Source organism: Symphodus melops, assembly GCF_947650265.1.
Source record: "Symphodus melops genome assembly, chromosome: 12".
In the NCBI taxonomy this organism is placed as follows: domain Eukaryota; kingdom Metazoa; phylum Chordata; class Actinopteri; order Labriformes; family Labridae; genus Symphodus; species Symphodus melops.
The window spans coordinates 10,528,307-10,551,920 of record NC_136702.1 but is presented as its reverse complement, the minus strand read 5'-3'; the positions used below and the strand labels follow the sequence as shown (position 1 = coordinate 10,551,920).

The 23,614-nt window shown below is 40.9% G+C and overlaps 1 protein-coding gene across 2 annotated transcripts; it reads left to right on the top strand.

Annotated features, from left to right (window-relative positions):
* The first annotated feature begins 610 nt into the window (after positions 1-610).
* On the top strand, positions 611-15,606 carry hat1 (histone acetyltransferase 1). Of its 2 annotated transcripts, none has more exons than XM_079356954.1 (11): positions 611-718; positions 2,158-2,229; positions 2,371-2,446; positions 5,331-5,451; positions 9,981-10,157; positions 10,335-10,456; positions 11,023-11,127; positions 11,511-11,617; positions 11,801-11,952; positions 12,689-12,805; positions 14,972-15,606. In XM_079356954.1, the coding sequence occupies exons 1-11, from the start codon at positions 712-714 to the stop codon at positions 15,140-15,142; spliced, it is 1,227 nt and encodes a 408-aa protein (XP_079213080.1). In that variant the 5' UTR covers positions 611-711; the 3' UTR covers positions 15,143-15,606. The 2 variants fall into 2 exon arrangements, with proteins under 2 accessions (XP_079213080.1, XP_079213081.1); XM_079356955.1 differs by having other exon boundaries at positions 614-718; positions 2,161-2,229.
* Positions 15,607-23,614: the final 8,008 nt, after the last annotated feature.

Sequence of the window (23,614 nt, the reverse complement as noted above, 5' to 3'; positions counted from 1 at the left end):
TTTGTATGGTGAATTATGAGTGGTTTTACTCCAAGATTATTATTATTATTAGGCCTACATTTTATTTGTTTTGGTATGAAGAATTTTGAAAAATGAGCATTTATTTATAGGCCTAACTCAACAAGTCACTATGAGTTTGAAGAAGCTGAATCTTTCATAAATGTCATGGCATCAACAGAACATAATAAAAAAAGACTATTACATTTATGGTGTTGTTTTTTTGGTTACAAACTTTATTGTAGTCTATTATTACAATATTTTTTTTTAGAATTAGGCTATGACTTTTCATCATGCCCTATAGAGTTAAATAGTCCCTCAACATATCACAACTGACGCATTTTTCGTCGATTGTTAATATGAGGAGGATATTTTACCGAAATATTAATGATATTCTGTATTTAAAAAACTTTTAAACAAACATAAAAAATTACATAAAAATATATATATTTGAAAAATAGATTGAAGAGGCACTCCTTAAACAACTCCTAAAATGTTTAACCACTTGTTTCTGGTAATTTCCTGTTTTAAAAATAATTTTAATTTAAATTATTCATTCGGGCCGTTCAATTATAACCTGTCATTTTGATCACCCGCAAGCGTTGGAAAAAAAAAACAAAAAAAAACTTCTTCCTGTTTCTACACGGACCCGGAAGTTGTCCCGATTCCGCGGGTCTTTTGGGACAACACGGCTCCGCACAACACTGTGCAGAAATGGCGGGTAAGTGGCTAAACGCTTGAAGTCTTCTGTTCTCTTGTCGTCGTTTAAATGCAAATATATCGACACGCTAATACTGATGTCCGTCCAAATTAGCAGAAGTCGTTTATTCGCTCGACACGTGTTGTAAATATATCGAGCTAAGCTAGCTCTAGCTTTGAAGGCCTGTGTGCTAAAGTAACGAGTGTGTGTGTGTGTTTATAGTATACAGTGTGTGCGTGTGTTTGTGTGTGAAAATCATACACTGTTTGTGTGTTTATAGTATACACTGTGTTTGTAGTATACACTGTGTTTGTGTGTTTATAGTATACATTGTGTTTGTAGTATACACTGTGTTTGTGTTTGTAGTATACACTGTGTTTGTGTGTTTGTAGTATACACTGTTTGTGTGTTTATACTATTGTATACACTGTATTTGTGTGTTTATAGTATACACTGTGTTTGTAGTGTACACTGTGTTTGTGTGTTTATAGTATACACTGTGTTTGTGTGTTTATAGTATACGTTGTTTGTGTGTTTCATAGTATACTCTGTTTTTGTGTTTATAGTATACACTGTTTGTGTGTTTATAGTATACACTGTTTGTGTGTTTATAGTATACACTGTTTGTGTGTTTATAGTATACACTTTGTGTTTATAGTATACATTGTGTTTGTGAGTTTATAGTATACACTGTGTGTTTATAGTATACATTGTGTTTGTGTGTTTATAGTATACACTGTTTGTGTGTTTATAGTATACATTGTGTTTGTGAGTTTATAGTATACATTGTGTTTGTGTGTTTATAGTATACATTGTGTTTGTGAGTTTATAGTATACATTGTGTTTGTGTGTTTTATAGTATACACTGTTTTTGTGTAACACTCATGTGTCAACGTGAATGTCTGACTTGAGTATCGCTGGTATATTTATGTCCTCTTTGCCTCATAATAGTGTACATTACTGAGCTTATGGTATATTAAACCTTAGTAAACAAAAACCTGATTAAACTCAAAGTAAAATGACAGTTTGTAGTAATCTACGCTGTAAGATATTTTTTTATCAGAGTGAATAAAGTACTTAATTGTAATGTATTGGTGGTACATTTTAACAGAAGTATTTTCGTACTTGATTGTTGTTGATGTAAGCTTGGGCTGTGTATGTGTGTTGACAGTATCCTGTGGATGTAGTCTCCAGTAACAGAGAGCTACATTTGTCTGAAGAAAACAGGGTTTTTATTTTCTGATGGTGCCTTCAAAATGGTTTTCAGCCAGCAAAGGTTGCCTCAAACTGCTGCAAATATTGGATTGATTGTGTAAAAGAATTACATTGGTGTGCATATAACCTTTACAGCAGGAAGAATTTATTAAGACTGACTGAAGATGGAAATGTAAATTGGGTCTTTAAAAGCATGTAATCATAGAAATTTACAACATTTGAGCAAAGTGTATTTCTTTCCTCAGCAGTAAATACCATGGAGAAGAAACTGGCTGAATACAAGTGTGACACCAATGAAGCTTTATGCTTGAAGCTGGGTATGTTTATTATTGTTATTGTTGTTCTCTTTGTATGTTTAGCTAATGTGTCTTATTGGGTATGCTTTCACTGACACCAATTGGTTCAGTTCCTTTTAATATTCTCTTAAATTGAGCAAGTCTGCCTTCAATTCCTTTCAGTTCGCTTCCCTGAGGATGTCGAAGACGATGGCACCACATTCCACCCTGAGTACAGCCACCAACTCTTTGGAGATGAGTGAGTGTTTTCTCTCTATCTTTACGTTTCTTGTCAAAAAGGAAACCGCTTTCCTATTACCAACAGGGGAATAATATATTTTTTTGGAATTTTATAGAACTGCTCCCAAACTTTGAAGTCTTCCAATTATTATAGACTGCTCAGAAAAATTAACTAATTAAGGAACACTTATTCCTGGCATTATATCAACCAAGTTAGTAAAACTTATGTGATCTTAATGAGTCCATTTCAGAAGCACGAGGGATTGTGAATGAATTTCACCTGCTGTGGTGCAAATAAGAGTAACAAGGTGCAGTGGAGAGGCATAATCAAGACAAGCCCTGCAAAGGGGGTTGACTTGCTTGAGGTGGCAACATCCAAATGCTCTCTCACAATTTCTTCCTGACTCATTCACCTCTGGTTTTTTGTTCTGCTAGTGTCAGTTTGCACAGGTAATCCAGCTCCTCAAGGATGGCTTATTTGTACATGTGTTCACATGAAGGATTGCTGTGTTTCTCAGCAAAGTTTAAAGAGCATGGAGGAGATGCCAGTGGCGTTGTAAGGGTTTGTCTGGCCTTTGCCTTTCCTCTGCACCTGTTGTCCCCTTCATTAGCGCCAAAGCTTGTCAAACAGGTTCTCAGTCATTCTAAATAAACTGATTGATATCCATGAAATGTAACTGATTTGGTTTGAAACAGTGAGGATTCAATGTTTCTTGAATGTTTTTGGTTAGTGTATTTACCAGCTGAAACCAATACCAGTGCTGACTTTTATCCATACATATCTGAAACAAACACAAAGTCGTTGATATTTGGTCGTTGACTGCTTCAGAATTTTAACACAACAGACTATATGTCTGCTCGATGGAAGCTGGTAGCTCATTAATAACTCCCAGAAACCTCCTCACTTTACTGGAAGAAGCTACAACAGTCAGACATTAAACGGAGAGAATCAATCAGACCAGATTCTGAACTGTTCATGTGTTGTTGGTTTTATTTTCAAATGGACAGAATGTGAGAACAACTCATTTTTTGACATTACCGTGTTGCAGAGTGCCAAATAAGCTCCCCGCACAAAGGTTTTTGACTGCAAGACTTTATTTTTGATTCAAAAAAACAAATTTGGCTCCATGGATTCAAGGTCTATTTATGAGTTAGTATGCTGTATATACTTCAGGGTCTACTCCAGTTATCTGTGAGACTGGTTGAATTTTTGTTGCTGTATTTGGGATTCCTCTGAGAGCTAGCTTTAGCACTTAGCAGGGAATGACTGATAAGCCAAAAGTCACACTTGGACGTTTGTTTGTTTTGCCAATTGTTTAACAGTAAAATGTTCATGTCTGCCATGCAGAATTCAAAAATCAATTTTTTTTTCATGCATGCTGCAGGGTGTGCCCTGCAGCATGCATAACACATCTAGCATAACACATCTATGCAAAAAAAAAAATCTGTATTACTCACAGCGCCATCTGTTGACAACAGGAAGTTAATGATTCAGAATTAGCACTAGCTAAAGCTACAAAGTTCATCGTATCCTCCTCAAAAGGGGTTTGAACTGTCCTAACACCGTAACCATACTCCCGCTTCAAGCTCAAACGTCTACATCTGACGCTTTCTCGATACAGACGCGCCATTTGCCGCAAAGGAAGTAGTTTTTTGAGATGCTTAATATTGTTGTAGACTCACCAAACACATGATCAAAGGGCTCAGCTGTTGTTCATCAATGAAACTTTCTGTAGAACCACAAGTCTCTCGTGTCATCAGGTGTTCTCTATGACTCTGGATTCCTCAAGCCGATGGTCTTTATTCTAAGCTAGACTAACAACACACTAACCTGTGTGTCTGATGACATGTCACTCCTTTTCAACAGGAACAGGTGTATTTTCCAAAATCTTGAGCTTTTCCTTTAGGTGTTTATAATCTTTTGGAAAAAACACTTAGTTTTTCCTGAACCACGGGAATGATGATCTATCATCTTTTATACATACAGACAGAAATGATACAAAGACAAGCAATCCAAAAAAAAAAAAAAAGGATGTGAGACAGTCAGCTCATGACTGGACAAAGGTTTCTGTTCCCTGTTCATCCCAAAGACAGTTAGCTGAGAAACTGTGCCATCAAAACTGTCATGTGGAGTTTTTACAAAGCAAGTCCACACCACAGATTTCGAAAAAAAATGTCCCCCCGTTTCTCATATACAGTATTTGTCATGGTAGGTTTAGACATTTTTTTAAATCCCATTCTTAAAGGTGCCACGTCCGTTTTTCTGATCAGAAATACGAGGGTCAATGATCAAACATGTTTTTTTTTTATGTCGGCTCAAAAAGCTGCGCAGAGTCATGTTTTTACCAAAATGTGATGCGGAGCGATGTTTTACTATCGAGCCTGAGCATGCAACAGTATTGGCCATGACACCTGTGTCTGTGCGGAGGCCTAACTAGCATGTCGTTAGGCTCCAAATTGCTTTTCCCAATTAGTCAAAACTAGGATTGGTTATTTTTGCACTTGCTGCAATCAACTCAAAGGGAACTCAGTAATTGGGACATTAATTATTTCAGCAAGCCTAATTGCTGGTAAAGCTCAATCACACAGTTGCATAATGATGAAATCTATTTCTCCATAAACTGTCAGTTGTGTTGTGGTGTAAGAAACAATGCAACCCGTTGAAGTAAGTGGCCAGACCTACTGCAGTCCTTTATTATTCACCCCAGGTGTATATTTAATCAACTCAATTCAAAGGAATAATTAGTCATTCGTTATTTGGCTCATGATATGAGTTTATCCTCCAACGTACACACCACATCAAACAGCTGCTGTATTGTTGGGAGTTGTTGTAATCTCACCTGTATTTTCTCTTTACAAAAAGCTTTACCGAGGCTTTCTTGTTTCTTGTTTCTTTCCTCCAGTGAAGTCGCTTTCGGATACAAAGGTCTTCAGATACAACTCTTCTACACTGCAGGAAACCTGAGCACTCTCTTCAAAGTGAAATACTCCTCCAAAGTCACTGAGGTGTTTGATTGTGTGGAGGTAAGAAATACATTTCCTAATCCTTTTTTTAGTCGGAATTTCTGGCAACCGGAAATGTGATTTGTAAGTGTTCTCGCAGGACTGTTGACTATCCTTGTGGGTTAGGGGTTATCAGAATTATTAGACTTGTTTATTTTGGTCTGCCTGTAAATGCAGTGGGCTTTTAACGTGAACCTATTTTGAAATCTCCATCAGTCTCAATTGTCACTCATAATCCAGCCAAAGTGTTTGGAGTCTTTATCTGCATACACCCCTGACCTCTGCCTCTATTTTCTAGTTTTCTCGTCATGTTGCTTTGTTTCGGGACGGTTCTCTGTGTCAGTCATTGTGCAGTGCTGTAGAGCTCAATGGAAACGCTCAGCAGGTCAGGACTGAATGAAAACGTAGGGACAGGATATAGTCAATATCTCCTCGTATGTCAGCCTGTGGGCACACAAACACTTTCACTGACAGGCAGCTGCACAATGTCAACGACTGGCTCCGAAAGAGCAGGAAGTCCAATACACAGCCAAATGAATGCAGAAGCTACTGGGCTATACGTTGAAGCGAACAGGTACATTTGCTCCACTAAAGTTACCGTAAAATCCTGTGGATAGGAACCACTTTTAATAGCTGTTATTTCTTCTTAAAAGTTGGCTGGATCTTATACACCGGTGTGACCGATAAACCAGCGTAAAATGCTGAACGAACACATCTAAGAGAGCGTCAAAAACAGAGTGCCACTTATATTCTGGACTTTACGGTAATCACTTGGAAGAAAAATCTAGACATCCAACAATGCTGGGTTGGCAGCATTGGCATGCAGTTGCATGTCAGCTCCGCTCTGTGCTCTCTCGTCCGTCAAAAACACCCACAGGCTGCTTTTTCAGAGCAACGCCGGCAGCCACCAGAGACCAAGGAGTTCCCACGGTTATTATAGAATCAACAGCGACAGCTTAAGATAATAAGATTTATATGATATAACCCTCTCAGAAAAACAACAACAAACACACACAAGATCAATTATCCCAACTCTCAAGAAGGTGCGTTTTATTTTGAAAATATGCCAGATTCTTTAGTGTTGTTTGCGTGTCTGACTTCCCGTCCTACTCAACCTGCTCTGTGCAGAAAGAGAAGCGTATCTGCTGAAGAGGGCTTCAGAGCTGAGGCGCAGCAAAGCCAGTGAAGGCACACGCAGTGAAAACCTGCTGTAGAGTCCAACATGTAAACTAGGTCAGGATCCGACATGATCCCAATATTAGACTGGATCTGTCCCATCTCTCAGCGAGACGCGCGGACTGCAGGCTTACGTGAGCCGCTGGTATCCTCTGATCCAGAGAGGTCCGCTGCTTCACCTCGTCTCGTCTTGTAGCTCTGTGGAGTCTTGGATACGAGCTAACAGTTTACACACCTGGTAGCTTGGCTTCTCCCATGTCCCACACTTTTCATACAATCGTTCTATCGTTCAGACCGGCCGAGTCTCTATCAGCAGATATTTTTCCTTTCCGGGTGGAAGAACACAGTTTTTAAATTTTGGATTTTCTTTCTTCAAAGAATTTTTCAAGACAGCGTGCATGTCATGTACCCTGTTTTTTTTCCTCCCAAGCTTAGTTTGTCTTTAAATGAATGAAATACCGTGAAGCAAAGAATGTTTTCAATATTTAAAGAAAATCAATTAAAAACATGGAATCAAACATTTTATGTTATCGGGGTCTCTAGTAATAATTATAAGCATTATTATATTTGTGAAAAACTAAAAGTCAAAGGTTAAAATGGACAGGATTTGATGTATTTACTCAGCAGAACATCAGAGTAGTTTAGCAGATGTCATTAATGACCTCAGTTGAGTCAAAGTGAGAGAGTACGACTGCAGTCAGTTCTTCTTGAAGGTCTAGAAAGGCGTCTCTTTTGTTCACAAGTTCAGTTTCTCTTACTGAAGTAACTCTGAGCCTCTCTGTGTGGTGTCATTATTCCTGTAAAAGATCTCCTGCTTTGTTAGACCTAATCTCAGCCCACCGTGGCCCCCCTGTGCCGGTACACTAATCCTTCTCCTCCCTGTCGGAAGAGAGGGATTTTAAAAGGTTCTGTACGTGCGGTCTAACATGAGGTATTGATTTGAGAGGTTTATGTGATTGAATCAGCAGGAGGAGTAATGTGACACGGTTGGAAATGTTGTACATATTTTTTTTTGTTTTTTCCAGGGATGAATTGCTGCTCAAGTGATTCACAAATGTTTGGCTTGCAAAATCTGTCTTCATCTTAGATTTAGTGTTCCAGGAGGAGTAGCACTATCTGCTGTGTACTAAGTGTCTGCCTTTCGTAATTGCAGTACATACACATTTGCATTTAAAGAGGCTGTATTCGGACAAACGGACATTTAAGAGAGAAAAAACAACAAAAAAACTGCACATTCTCTGAGACTTCACAAAAGGCTGCGAGCGGCTTTGAATATTTTCCTGGAGCTTTGAATGCAGCAAACGCGTTAAACGAACACAAGTATCAGACAGGGGCCTCTCCTAGGGTCAGATGATTGAACTCGGGGGACATCTGTCCTATCCAGAAACGGCAGGGGGCTCACTCATTGGACAATGTGGCCTTCAACTGGTGATACTGGGAGCAGTGGGACAATTTGTAAACTCACCAGGAATTGGTGTTTCGGAGGATGTACTCAGATTATAAATAAACCCTTTGACAGCGATGGCTTCTTCTCATATCACCTCTTCCATCCCCTTTCCTCCAAAATAAAACAGAAAGCGAAGCCATGGCAACCAATTTAGAGTTTTAAAAGGTAGCGAGAGAGACCATTAGACTATTTTGAAAGATAGTTTGAAGCTGATATTCAAACTGAAATGTGATGGCTGCTGGCTTAGTGTCTGTGGGCCACTGCCTAGTGTGCAGCGTTGACCCCTGAGTGTTCACCTTGTTAAGGGTTTGAGTGCAGCTGGTGTAGAGGTAGAGAGCGGCAGAGTTCAGGCTGCTCTCTGAAGAGTGTTTGTCTCTGAGTGCGTGTGGACGGTCGGGGTGCGGTGCAGCTGGCGAGAGAAGAGGGAGAGAGAGAGACGAGGGGAGGCAGAGATGGAGTTTATGCAGCTGCAATGTTAATACGAGACTGTCGTCCTAAAAAAAAAATCCTTCTTTTAATCAGACAAACTAAAAAGCTGGAATTCTGCTTCATCTTAAAATGATTGATGTGCGTGCGTGACTCTTTCTACGTGTGAGCTGGAAATGTTGCTTCACTTGTTCTGTCACCTTCAGACAGGATGTGGACGTGTTATTGTGCTTTCACATTATATTTAAAGTTGATACTTCATCAATCATTCCAAACTAAACCAGTGATTGGGATGTGTTAAAGGGTCTGTGCTGTAAATGAAACAGATGAAATAATAATGCCAGCACAACAAATTAGCTAGTTTATACCCCCTTTGTGCTTTTTTTGTTAGAAATCAAAGACATTAACAAAATGTTCTAAAGGTGCCTTGTTAAGTTACATTCATGACAAACTAAGGCATCTATTCTGGAAGGCTGTGCAATTTAGTGTCTAGTATGTAGGAGAGTGGCCGGGACAAAGAGGCGTGTTTGTCCATGGCCTTTTAAGTATGCTCCTTGTTCCTTAGAAATGTGGCTGAACAATTACAATGGTTAAGAGGCATTCAGCTGCAGGTGCATTACTTCCAGTTAGATATTAGCTGATGTCTGAAAGGGTGGGGAATTAGCAGCATGTTGTATTAGCCTTTTGTAGTGCATTTTGCTCAGACCTTCTTCATTTCCCCCGTTTTCAATGCCGAGCAGCAAGGGTCTCTCTGCTGAAATAATGCCCATCACACATGTAAATGGTGTGAAAGGGCTGCTCAGCAAAGTGTTCTCATGTCAATCCTTGTGGAAATGGATACAATGCAAACATTACAGCTGAACTAACCACAGGTTGCACTGAGTAAAAAGTCCAAGGGTAGGGCCTCTTTGTCTCATGGGCTCTTTTGGGGGGTGGGGGGGCAAATTCATTTGATTGGGTTCACTTGGCAGGATTAGAGGAGAGGCCTCTATTATGGATGGCCAAAGGTTTGTTAAGTTGAGATCAATTCATAAGATTTAATTTTCCCAGTGAGAAGCAGAAATGCGTTGTATTGTGGCAACTTCATCACATATTCATGGTTTAACATAAGCAGTAAATGTACTGATTTAAGTGGTCTTTTCACCGGGAAAGGGGGGGGGGGGTTGCCGTTCAAGTTTCTGCTCAGCTGACAGTTTTAATTGCCTAATGGTTTTCCTTTTATTGGCACAAAACATGTATGCTTCCAGTCCTCATTTCTACATTTTTTGTTCTCTTTATTCGGGCTCTTCCAGTCCGGTCTGTTTTGGAAACATACATTTGCTCCCAAACCTAAAATCAGCTTTCAAAACCATGTATACTTTAAGATTTTGAGTAATTCGACTTGGAGCAGGTCATATCTACGCAAACATCTTTAAATATTCCAGATCACTTTTTTTTCCTTTTTTTTTTTTTTTTTTTTTTTACACGACTCAATTCTGAAACTGCACGTTGTTTTCTTCAGTCTGATGATATTGAAGGGAAGATCCGGGAAATCGTTCCCGCTGGGTTCACCTGCAACAGCGATGACTTCATCTCACTGCTGGAGAAGGAGGCCAATTTCAAGCCCTTCGGCACCCTGCTTCACACGTACACGGTCCACAGCGAGGACGCTGGAGAACTTACTTACCAGATCCACAAGGTACAAACTCGCACACACCGCCTGAGCAGATCAATCCAGGAAGGCTTTTTATCAAGCTGTCCTTTCATTCTGAAGTTATTGGGGGGGGGGGTTTCTTCACTCTTATTATAAGGAAGGCACATGATAATACTTTAAACCATATCAGAAATGTATTTCTGCTGTATTTTTCCCACCCAGGCCGACATCGCCTGCCCAGGATTCCAAGAGTACCACGAGCGCCTGCAGACCTTCCTCATGTGGTTCATCGAGACCGCCAGTTTCATCGACGCAGACGACGATCGCTGGGACTTCTTTCTTGTGTGAGTGCTTCTCTTAATTGACATCAAACCCCCCCCCCCCTCTCTGCCCACCCCTAACCTAAAGCCTTTATTGTGTCATTGAAAAACAAAGCCCCCCTTTGTGGCGCTTGTGACCAATTACCAGGCCAGTTTGATTATATTTCTCCCCATAGGAGAATTGTTGATCAGGCAAGAGCTTCCTTTGTGCCCAAAGCCCTTTTCAGTTTTTTTCAGGGGCAAGAGCTGAATTGAATACTGTTGTCTTTTGAAACACTGAACAATGTCTTAACAGTAAAAAGAGCCTCTGCCAGTGTTTTCTTTACCCTGGCAACTATTAATACTGACAATGGGCAAAATGGACTGAAGTGATTTTGAGGAGCTCAGACCCTCCTCCAACTCCTTCTCTTCCTCTAAGTTGCAGTACTCCAATTAAGTGCATAATGTATTCAGGTTGTAGCAGGTGTACCAATCGGGGCCTGGCTGCTCTAACATGCTGGCATGGGGGGGGGGGGGGGGGGGGTGTAAAATGGACACTGCATGGGAGTGTGCCTGTAATTGACCTGTTTGCCTTTGTGTTTTCTCTGCAGATTTGAAAAGTACAATAAGGATGGGGAGACTCTCTACGCAACTGTTGGCTACATGACAGTTTATAATTACTACGTGTACCCAGACAAAACCCGGCCACGTGTAAGGTAATTGCTGGGGCAGCGCGTGCCTTCCCATTCTTTTGTATGAAAAAAAAAAGGAGTGGGAAATTATACATTTCTTTATCCTCTTCCCAAAGAGCCCAAATTATGGGCTTATATAGCCAACCATTCATCCCGATTTTGTTTCATTACCAAACCAGGGTGATCCGTATCTGAAAACAACTTTAGAGATAAGCTTTTGATGTGGTTTGATTTGTTACAGAGATGGATCTGGGTAACTATCTATTGTTTCCTGCTTTTTAGTAGAAGAAAAAAGTTTTTTTTTTATAAGAGTTTTATCTCGATCCAAACAATGATTATGAGTAAGTTTGAACAACAGGTTTCTCTGTTTTGTTTTTTTCATGCATGTCTCCACTCTTCCTAAACAGCCAAATGTTGATCCTGCCTCCGTTCCAAGGAGAGGGTCATGGAGCTCAGCTTCTGGAGGCCGTTCACAGGTTTTACTGCAGCCTGCCCAAAGTGCAAGACATCACAGGTGAGCTTCAGATCATGCAGATCACAAGAGATTATCCTTACATGTAGGATCCTTTTGGCGGCCTTTTGGGCCCCAGAATCTCTGCTCCTCCACCAATGTGTTAAACCAAGAGCTCTATCTTGTTTTGACTATATGCATAATAAATGTCTGTTTTTCCTGGTCTGTGTGTTGTTCTGTTTACAGCTGAAGACCCCTCTGAAAACTACGTGAAGCTCAGAGACTACGTGCTGGTCAAGCTTTGTCAAGGCCTCCCCTCCTTCGCAGAAGACAAGCTGCACCTCGGTTTCTCTGCTGACATGGTCAAAGAGTCGCAAGACAAGTTGAAAATAAACAAGGTGTTTGTATGACTCAAACCCTTTGACTTCACTATTCACAAAACTCCCAACAGCCAGCGGATTAAAGGCCCAGAATACGTGTTCTACATTGACGACACGAAACCTAAATGAATAATATTAAGATAGTTTGTGACCTTATTGTAGCCGGACCTGAGAGGAGTGTGACATTAGCGAGCCTTAAAGGTAACAAACAAACGTGAGCAGGTGTGTTTCAGGAAGAGGCCTTCACTTCACTACATATATAAGTAGTTCATGACAGAATGTCTTCAATGACATCATTGTACTACAACCAAGCCTGCTGAGCAAAGTTAAGGATCTAATTAAATCTACATTTTATCCAAAACATAAACCTATTTTCTTGTTGTACTCTATTTCTTCCACACTGAGGAAGAATTTTTTGAGATTGGAAGATAAAAGTTTTGACTTCACTTTGTGTGCTAAAGTTGTCCAAAGACATTTTTCAGCGCTCCAAACTAATTCAAACTGCCGTCACGTCGCATCATGTTTTGCTGTTTACACTTATTCTGAATGATTTGGTGTCACGTAGCTGCTTATCAGTGTGGACCCTGTGATGTCACAAACATGTTGCGTTTGAACTCTGCTCCTCTTAAAACAAATAACTCGACGTCTGATTGTCAGCAGCCCTGAACAGCTTCTCAGTTTGTGTATCCGTTGTACACGAGGCACACTTTGAAAACAGTAAGTACAACCCGCTCTCCTTTTTCTTTCCTCACAGAAACATGCGCGGCGAGTGTATGAAATCCTGCGTCTGAGAGCGACAGACATGAGTGACGAAGAGAAGGCAAGAGAGTACCGCCTGGAGGTGAAGAAGAGGTTATTTGGACCATATAGGGTGAGTTAGAAAGCGGCCTCGGAGGAGTTTGTCACGCGTCTGTGTGAAGTGGGTCAAACTGTGGACGCAGAATGACATCCTGACGGATTGATTTTCTTTTATTTATTCAGACAGAAGAACTGAATGTCAGTCAGCTTGTCTCTGTTGCTGTAAAACAAAAATGTCTGCTGTGCAGTCTTGTACCTTTTGTGAGCCTAACATTACAACTGTTCACTGCAGGAAGCAAAGTGGCCCATGTGTGGCACACACTTGATCGGCTTACAGCTCCATATTGTCACTGTTTATTATGTTACCTTTTAAAACAGCAGAAAAGAATTGATCTTCAGTTCAGTGAAAATTGATAGATAACGAGAAGCGTATTGTTGCAGTCACAATAGGGCGCACCAGGCGTCTGTGGTTTCTGCTGCTGCCGGAGCTTTTTTCCATTCAGACACATGTCATTGGACGGGATTTGCATTTCTTTGGGAGAAATAATTTTCATCAAAGTGTGTTTGAAGCACTTTGTCAGAAAAAAGCTGCCACCATTCAGAGTTCTGTCGCTTTTCTGCTGCAGGACTTTAAAAAAAAATCATCATACTTAGGAAAAAAAAGAAAAAAAACCTTTTTCATCTTCTTCTGTTTTATATGCAAGTTTTATTTCAGTTTCAGTCTAACAATCTAAACCCCGGTGTGCAGAATATCATAAGCTCCTCTGATTGTGCTGTAGTAGACTTGACAGTGGGAAGTACTCTGTTGATCTACATGCTTCATCAGAAAAAAACCCTGCATCCTGTTTGCTCGTGACATTTCACGTTAGAGCCGCTCACTGAGACTTTGCATACCATCCATTAGAGAATTCTCTGTCAGCAGGGTAACCACATGTCTGGGGGGGAAAAAAAGGCATAATCTGACATGGAAAAGACCTATGTGGTGAGGCGGGAAGTAGGAATTCCTTGAGAGAGTGGCAGGGAAAAATCTGGTGGCCAGATGCAGAGTGGTTTTCCTTCCCTCAGGAGATTTAGCGTGTAGTTAGCTGAATGGCAGAAGCCCTTACTCTGCCAACGTTAGGGGGATTATGAGTTTCTGCTCTTACCCTCAATTCCCCAAGGATCATGTCTGCATTTATATATGTGCAGGATTTTTTTAAGCAGCTGATTGTAGTCTCCTAAGGGAATGTGATATCATATGGTACCTACCACAATGCATTTCACTTCTTTGCATAGCCATATTTGGCTCAATCTTCTGTCTTATAGCCATTTATTGTTTTACAGCCAAAGCCTACAGGCCTTACCCTTCATCCCTCTTTGAGTCTTCACTACATAACATCTTTATCAAGAGGTTACTTCTGCATCTCAAGTAAATGCAAACAAAGTTATAGGACTCCATGTTGGCCTGACACTTAATAGTGCATACGAAAATGAACAATATGTCAGTTGTTTAAGTTGTTGCATTCGTGTTTTTGCTTTTTGAGCCACAAAAAATGATAGAATTTGAGAGGACAGGCCAAAAAAATATTCAACACTAGGGATGTAAGGAGTAATCGTAGAATCGTGATCAATCACTTCTATCGAAGGCACTCTGGGGGGGGGGGGGTAAAATCGCATTAATATAGTGAGCGTCAGCAGCTGCAGAAGAGAAGAGGTGGTTTTGCAGCTGCGGAGGAAGATTTTCAAATTGAGGACGCACCACCGGCTTTTAAATTGGAGGCGTGGATGCAGTTTGGCTTCCCCCAAGACACAGAATGAAAGAGGTGAGAAGATAACAGACAAGACAACAACTGTGTACAAATGTTACAAGAAGACAGGGGGAAGACACAAAGAGCACAGCCAACATGATGCAGCAGTTGATGGACACCACAAACAGAAGCTCCGATCAGGCCCTCTTGTTGTGAGAACAAAACAAAAAAACCCATTATAAGGTCAAACCACACGGACACGCCCCTAAAGAATTCTTCTTTACTCATAAAGAAAACCAGACCATCAGGAGGAAGATTGACTTAACCTTTACTATGATTGTGCTTTTTACAAACCGGCGACATGATGCATGATAAAGTGTTTAACAGCAACAGAACAAAGTCAACAGAAGGAAAGTTCTTCATAATACCTTTAATGATTTTGTGTTCGTAGTAAGCAAGCAGACTGATTCTTCACCTCGCCTGTGTGTGTCTGTGCTTTCAATGTCATGTAGAAGAATCAAAGAGAGCTGGCAAAGATGAAGAAGTGCCTGCGGCCGGAGGAGCTGGTGTCCCACATGGGTCAGATGGACACTGAGACACAACACGAGGAGCTGGAGAAGAGCTATCAGGTCGCTTTGGAAGACTACAGGCGAATCATTGAGAGGCTTGCGTCGCAGGCCTGATCAGACTGTGAGCCCACCCTTCTCACCAGTACAGGTGGTCTGCTCCGTTTGTATAAAGTCCACATCATCACAGACTTTAGCTGCAGCTAAGAAGAAACTCTCCTGATGATCACATTTTGAGTAGAACAAGTGTTTCAGATGTATTGTGGCTGAGACAGGTGTGTCAGTGACAGGTTTCTGTTGAGGAAACCCCTCTGTTTCCCAGCTGATGTTCACAGCGTAGACGAGGAGCATGTTGCAGCTGGAGGGTGAGATTTCTGTTTGTCCCACGTGTTTAATCACATTGTGTGAGATTTCCTGATATGAATTATTTCACAGGTGATAAAGACACCCACTGCCCCGCAGAGAAACCCTGCTTCTTTTTCATCAGACATTTTTTTAAGATCTTTGTCAAAACAAGTCCCAGTGTGTGTTTTCAAGCACTTCATACAGACAATAAAACTTGGTTTTGTATATTGCTCAAATGGTTTGATGTTCATTGTAGAGAAGAAAATAAACCATCTTGTACAGTTAGGTTTTTAATTGAGCATTCAAAAACACCAGCATTAATTATAAATTCTGAATAACCATGATTTAAAAAAGTATAAAATGAGCAACACAAAGACAAATACAACATAAATCAAATATTAACACCTATATTAAGCTATGTAACGTCACAGGCTACCTTATCTTTCATATTCTTGTACAGTATCTGGGATTGGCAATTTAACCCGAGTGAGTAAAGCAGAACGAATCCAAACGCATAATTCCTAACTTACTGCAGGACGAGTGAACCAGCGCTGTGTAAAGGAGAGTCTGTCTTTGTTGCTGTTTACCTCATCTTTCTTATCCATCCTGTGCAACTAGCTTGTAAGTTTTTTGGCAGCGGAAAACTCTGCTAATGTTTAACAAGAGCCCCGAGGTAAGTATGTTAACAGTTAAGCTTTCAAATTCATGCTGCCAATGAAAAGCCTACCCTAGTTAAACGTAAACCACTCCGCACTGATGCACAGTAAAACTGCAAAGCTCGGAGTCTGCATCTTTTTTCAGACAGTTCAACTCTTCTTTCTTCAGTGATGACGTATGCATGTAGCTGTTTAGCAGGTTTGGTGTTTATAAAAAATACTTAAATGACAGAGCTGATGCTAATTGGGAAGCTTTCTGTTTTAAATGTATTGCTATTATGTATTGGACAGTATTTGGGGAATCTTAAACTTATGATGGTGATGGATTATAGACCTTTGGGATAAACGTTTTTACACCAATCTCTGAGAACCTGTGAGGTTTACTCTAAATGACACGTGAATCTGTCCAAAAGTTTGAAAAAAACCCCAAACCAAACAAAAAAACAGACTCTTTATTTGGGGAACAGATTTTTTGCACTATCACGAATCTATCTGATAGTTATTTGTATTCTACTTGTTTAAACCATGTGTTGCAAACTGATGATGATGCTTTTGAAAAACGCAGATCATAAACAGAGTTGTTAGAATGCAAACTAAATACGTAAACGTATATTTAGAAAGGACACCTTTTCAAGGACAAAAAATATCGAATCTAATACAGAAGAACCGGATATCTTTATCCATCTTTGCTATGTGCCTACATATCCCACAATGCATCGTGGCAAACCCGCAAATTTATTTCGAAGATTCGGTCTTTATTGCAGGTAGTAATGGCTGATTACAACATCAAGCAGAGGTAAGTGGCTTCAGAGGTCTCACTTAAACTTATTTAAATGATTTATTGACCTGTATTTTTCAAGTACACCCCTCTGGAGTTACAAAATTAATGTTTATTTGATAAAACCCCTCGGCGTTTCATCCCAAAAGAGATTTTTAAAATCAACTCATCTCTAGTTCTAGTTGAACTAAAATATTTAGATATAACTACTTATCTTATCATTTTAAATGGACCGGACTCACTCTGGTCGGAGGCTTCTCCCAGTAAGTTGCTGACAGTCTGTTAATGCCGACACGTCTTCAGAATCATTCACAAGTTAACACGTTAAGGGATTCTGGTAGAGCTTGTAGTTTTATCTAGCATCCCCTTCCGTGAACTCGGCAACAATTGCATAACAGTAGGCTAACTATATTAATAGAGTCATTAAAGTATTACTTTCATTTAGGTCTGCGACGTCACTCAGCCAACATTTAAATCATCCGCACACATCATGCAATAGCTTTTTCTTAATCACATGTATATACATTAAATAAGAATTCTCCTTTGTAAATATGCTATGGATTTTTTTTTACAAAGTGGAATTATTGCCTCACGTTGAATGATGTTATCATGCAAACTAAACAAACCAGGATTGTTTTAATGCTCTGATGCTTAACTGTATAAGTAAATAGTCAGAAAGGACACATTTAAAGAACAATTTAGCTTGTTGGGATTATTTATTTAACGTTTCATGACATACAACAAAAACGCATTAAAAATAAATGAAATAATTTGCAGAACAGGAGATACTTTGAATTCATGTCTTTATTCATCTTTGCCATGTGCCTACATATCCCACATGTTGAATGATGTTGCATTAAAGGTGTCATTGCGTGCATTGGTTTATTCTGCTTTAAGACACAAAAGTAGGTTTTTATATTATAAAAGACTGAAGCTAATTCCTGCTTGCCCTACAGATCACATGCAGTGTGAATGGTGGGGGTGACCTGAACAGATCAGCTGTGATCCATTTCACCACCAGGTACAAGCTATAGATATTCATGCTAGGTCCATGTTATAGATTTAAAAATAACCTGACTAAAGCATTTTCCAATAGTTGGTTTACATATTAAACCCCTGAAGGGATGTAATTTTGTCGACGGCTCTCCCCTCTTCAGCCTAATGCAACTTCTGATTGCTGCTGATGTTGAGTGTTACACTAATGAGTATTATGCTTTTCAATTGAAAACCTTTGTGCCACTGTACTGCCCCCGCTTATGTAGATCACTGTGATGAACACCCATCATACTTTATGATACTTTAGCACATTGTCACTAAATGAAGGCTGCCAGGTCAATTTTCAATTTTTCTCCCTCTCCACATGAAACAAGACAAAACCTTGGAACCCTTCACATCTCGAATTCAGATTGATTGAATCCACTCATGGCCACAAGGGGCCTCATCTCACTGTAGTTTTCTCTGCTTTTTTTTTTTTTTTTTTCCCTGCTGTGAGTCCACATTTCACACTGCAGTGCACCAGCTCAGCCAACTGGCCTGCTAATGGGGAAGTGGCATAATGGTTTGGAAGGCATGTGAGCCTATGTGCCGTTTCATTAATTCCTTCTGCATAACATGTCTGTTTGATACAGCAGCCTCCATACACGTGGTGCACTATGATGACATAAGGGTTGAATGTGGATTGTGTGGACGATTTTCAGGCCCTCTGTTTGGTTGCCAGGAGGTTGTAAAAACCCCTTTTTGCCCCCTCAGACCACACAGTTGAGTTTACAGAAGTGTAATTATCTGCCACACACACTCACCTACTAGCCTACCCTGCGCCCTCATGTCTCATTGCACCTGTCTGCAAAAACACCGGCTTTACACTATAGCAGGAGCTATAAAATTCTTTGACTTTCTTTCTGAGGTCAATCTAAAGGCACAAACTGCAATTGATTAGCCTTGTGAATGAACACAGAAAGCTTGCTGCGAATAAAGCTCCAAATTAACCTCAGTGATGTGAGAGGATTATATCAACCCTCTCATGTTGTAGATTTCTGGCGTCTTCTTCCCAAAATGTTGATTCCTAAATGTTGAGCTCTTTGAACGAATGAAAATCACGATCTCACCTGAAACTTCTTTCTACTCTTCTTAATGTTGTTCCTCCTTAATAATCACATACGCTGTGTTCAGTGCCAATGGTTCACTCGTGATTAGGTGTTTGACAACTCAAATGAATAGGAACTGATTAAAAACAGGTTTTGCAACAACTTTGTTGGTGTTTTGTTTTTTGTTAATACAATAAAAAACTGCATTTTTCCAAATTTCTGAAAACGTCTTTAGTAGAATAAATCCCTTTAAGGTTTTGGAGTGTACATTTGTGTGTTAAAATTGCAGTCTTTTTCCAGGGGCTTTAGAAGTATGTATATTTTTAAAACTGTTCAAGTGTTCAGGTTTATATGTACTGTATGTATAAAACGCTACATCAAGGCAGCGAAGTGAAATATATTCAGAGTGTCTATTTTGGCTTATTCTCCTTCTGCAGTCGATCAGCCCATTCACATGCGGTGAATTGAAATCCAAAGAAGGCGGCGCACTTTCTTCTGGAGTCAAAGCTATTACAGTGGTTCCAGCAGTGGGCCTTCCGTCGCTGGGCTTTTGTAGCAGGGACCCAGTCTGTCTATTATGCTGTTGGAGAGTGGAGATGTGGGAGGTTGATTCATGTCTGAAACTGTCATCGGTTTCAATCTCCTCTCTCTCACTTTTCATTTTTCCCCATGAAGAAAAAGGGGGAGAAACTTCCATTAATGTTTCCTCTCGTTTTTTTTCTCCCCCTATCATGTTGGAGCGCCATGCAAATAATTGTTACCTTAAAGCAGGCGGAGAGGCTTAATGCCATTATTCTGTGAAGTGACAACAACAGTATCATGCTTGACTTGAATATTTAGTTTCACCTGTTGGCTTTCCTGCTACTGTTACATTACGGCGCCTCCTCATCTCTCCAGTGAGGCAGACAGTCAGGGAGTTTTGGACCAGAGCCCAGCCACTGAGGGACCTGCTGAATATGATACCTGTGTGGAGGAGCGCCAACGTCTTAGCCCCGAGGTTCCCAGGAGAGAGCCAGGCAGAAAAGTAAGAGTCCTCCACCAACCCACCCTCCCACCATCACTGCTTTTCTTATCACGTTTCCCCCTTTTCTTTTGTGCTTCTTCGTTACCCCCGAGGCTACTGAGCCCCCTCTTCAGCGTCAGTGAACCTGGCCCAGTCCCTTTTCTCTGCTAAATGAGTTCTCTTTAAGATAATGTTTGATGTGCTGACAGCCAGGGCCAAAACAGTGTAAAAGAAACCGACTTTGACATCTTTTAATTGTGCGTCAGAAAAGCTAAGATTGTGCCTCCTTGGACTGCTTTCAGATCATGCTGCTGATATGGTAATTTGCTCAAGTGAAGGATGTGATGAAAGTGGCGCTGTTGATAGTTTCGAAGAGTCCCTTGAGTCCGGTCTGCTCGTTCCCCGCTCCATAAACATGACTCCTCTTATAGACGCACATGTAAACAGCATGTTAGGGAATCTCTTTTAAGTGTCGGCGATTATATAAGACGATGCAACAGTTGGAAAGGATTCATTTTTCAGCACGTTGTTTTCACACAAACATCTTCCACCTCCAATAAATAGTGTTCATCCTGCTTTCGAATAAAGGCTGGATGTGCGTGGAATGAATGAGCATGACATGGTTTTTTTTTTTTGTAACATTCATGGTAATAGATTTCCATCTGTGCCCAAGCAGAGCGTGTAGCTATGATCATGCTGCACTTTAAATGGAGCGTGTTTCTGAGCTGGATTTCCATTCAGATGATGTAAAAATAGAGCATGTAGTGTACCTAAAGCTTTGGGAATTTCTATCTTGATTGACAGGGAATGAACATCAACATGACAAGGCTTGTTATCTTTGTCACAAGTGATGCATGTTTGTAGACATAATCCTTGACTTCATCACAGACAGAAGAAGATAAAGCTGCTGATTGAAACTCTGCTTCTTCTTTCAGCCGCTCTTTTTAAATATATTTTTAAAAAAACGCCTCGAACAACTTTCTGCTTTCGGAGCCTTTAAACTCTGAATAATCATCAATGACTGGAACCTGCTGTGGCATTTGGTTTTCATTTACTCCATGTGCAGCGCTAAAATATGACACAACAACATCTCCTAGGAAGTTAAGCTGTTTGCTGAAAAGCCACGGAGGCCTAATTTTCAATGTGTTCTTTAAATAAAAGTGAGCTGAGTTATTATTAGGTGAAAGTGCAGGAAACGTTCATGTGTCAACCCACTGCGCAGCATGGCGGGTTTCATTGTGAACTCGGAAATCAACAGAAAACATGAACAGTGGGCTTTTTGTTTTGATCCGCACATGAATGGCCTCCTTGATTCGCAGATTTTTTTCTTGTACTGCCGGCCCTGCCTTCGTATTAATCTCTTAAATGAGCCGTGTGGTGGAGTTGGATGAACATGGGGTGCTTTTCGAGATGTAGTTTTCTAATTAAAGCCGTCCCATTAGGCTGTAATTGGGGCTATCTGTGGTTGGGATGGGGCTGTAGGGGAGGGGGAGCGAGAAGTCAGACTAAGATGGTATCAGGGTGAGGAGACAGGAAGCCTCTGTGTAATCTTGTCACGTTGGAGATCAGGGCTGCGATCGAGCTGACCGGACTGAACTGTACTTGGCTGCTGCTGTTCAACTGTAACATCAGAGGGGTCAGCAGGACTCCTTTGTAGTTTCCTTTCACCTTGATTTTACATGAAACTCTTTATATTAAAGTAAACCACAAAGTGTTATGTGACTAATACAGACAATCAGAATCTGAATGGTTATGTGGTTAATGTTAAAAAGGGGATTTAAAATAACACGAGTAAAAGCTAAACATGTGAAGAAGTCTTCGGCCCGACTAAAGTCCAGTCTGGTTTTTTTTGTGCAATTTGAAACAAATGTTCTCAGTTTCATCTTCTGCCCCAAGAATCATAAAGATGAATGAAAATATTGCTCAGCTCTCGGGGCGAACGCACAAAGAACATTATCGTTTTGATACCGAGCGGTTGAAGTAATACTCGCAGACAAAAAGTTGTTTTCATTTCAGCTTGTGACAAACTAGAAATCAAGGGAAGCACACTCAGAAGATGGAGAGTATTTTTGACTGCACTCACACAGTTACCGATGATGTGCTGGCCTGGTGGTGGGGGGATGTATTTTTCTTTTTTTTTTGTTATACTTTATTAATCCCCGAAGGTGGAAATTCTTATTGTTTTTAGAGACATGCTTCTCACACACACAGGCCTGAATCACACACATGCACGAGCAGGACCTGTGGACATGCATTACTGGAAGCACCCCTTGAGGTGATGGGAGTTTGGTGCATTGCTCAAGGGCACCTCAGCAGTTGTCTGGCACCTCTCCAGCTACCAGAACCAACTTCTATATTTTGGTCCGTATCGGGACTTGAACCAGCGATCATCCGGTTCCCAACTCAAGTCCCTACAGACTGAGCTTAAGCTACTGCCGCTCCCAAGGTGACCTACAGCAGAACCTTAACCGTACACCAGTATCTGGGAATAGTGAGAAGCCTGCTTTGAAATTACACATACGCCAATCACAATACAATATAAAAAACACTCCCAGGACCCCCCGGTCTGAAACGCTTCAAAGCTCTGTTTTTTTTCCCGCCGCCCCGAGCTTTCCGAGTAAATAGGAATGCTCGCACACAGACACACACTGACATTTGCCAGATGCTCCGAGCTAATTAGGGCCAAGTATTCCCTCTCATATGGAGCGTGTGAGAAACCATAAATGCACCGCCAGCCGGCCTGTAAGACCTGACTCGTGTTTGGCCTCTGAAGGTTTGAACATAATCATGTTATTTTTAGTTTTCATGCAAAAAAAGAAGAAGAATGGATTAAAGTTTTCTTTGATGTTATTCCTAGTTTGGGACAACATTTGTTTTAATTTGTAAAACAAATAAAGAAGTTGATTGTTTTAAGAAATACATGGCTGCTAAACGCGGTTGCATACATAGAGATGTGCTTATCCTCGTTCATCATTTAGGTATCCTGAATCAGTCTTTTAGGATACCTTCATTGAGTTCAGAGCTGCCTGTGGGGGCGAACCACAGTCAAATACAAGGAGTAAGGTATCCTGTCTTTGCACTTCCTTTTCTTGTTTGTCGTTCATTGTTTATCATCTGGCATTAAGCTATCGTCCTACCTACAAGCTTCCAATTATAATCTAAATCCAAAAACCTGTCCTCTCCTCCTGCAGGATACTCCACTCTGCAAGCCCTCCTCCACCCCCAAATAGTGCTGCTGGGGAACTGTGCAGGAAGTTAAAGCTCCAGCCACACACAGAAACCACCCTTCCATCCTCCTCCCTCTCCTCACTCTACTCTCCCAGGCTGCAGCGGGGCTCGGTGTCCTGGCTCCTGTCCAGGTTTTGGTGCTGTGATGGGGAGGGGTCACGGTTTGCGTCTGACCCTAGGCCCGCACGTTGGATGTTGTTATTATTAGAGCTCCGTGCCCCCCGGGCAGGCGGTCCCCAAAGCAGGAGGAACTGCCAGGCTCTGGAGAGGCTCTGGACCTGGAGAACAGCTGTGCAGGTTAGGGCTGCTGGGGCCCCCCAATGTCCCCTGGGAGCACCGCTGCACCGGCCTGTCAGGAGGTACAACAGTTTTCTTACACAGACTCACTGCACCACCTCATAATAGGACAGAGTCAACTGTTCAAGGCACAGGGTATGTGCATGAGAACTTATGGATAAGCTTTTAAACTTTCCGTCCAGGGTACAGTTGTTCTAA

Excerpts from the sequence above, each read along its gene's own strand:
- hat1 (XM_079356954.1), top strand. Across the intron at positions 10,158-10,334 it reads TTACTTACCAGATCCACAAG|GCCGACATCGCCTGCCCAGG; the intron begins GTACAAACTCGC and ends TTTCCCACCCAG. Across the intron at positions 11,953-12,688 it reads ACAAGTTGAAAATAAACAAG|AAACATGCGCGGCGAGTGTA; the intron begins GTGTTTGTATGA and ends CTTTCCTCACAG.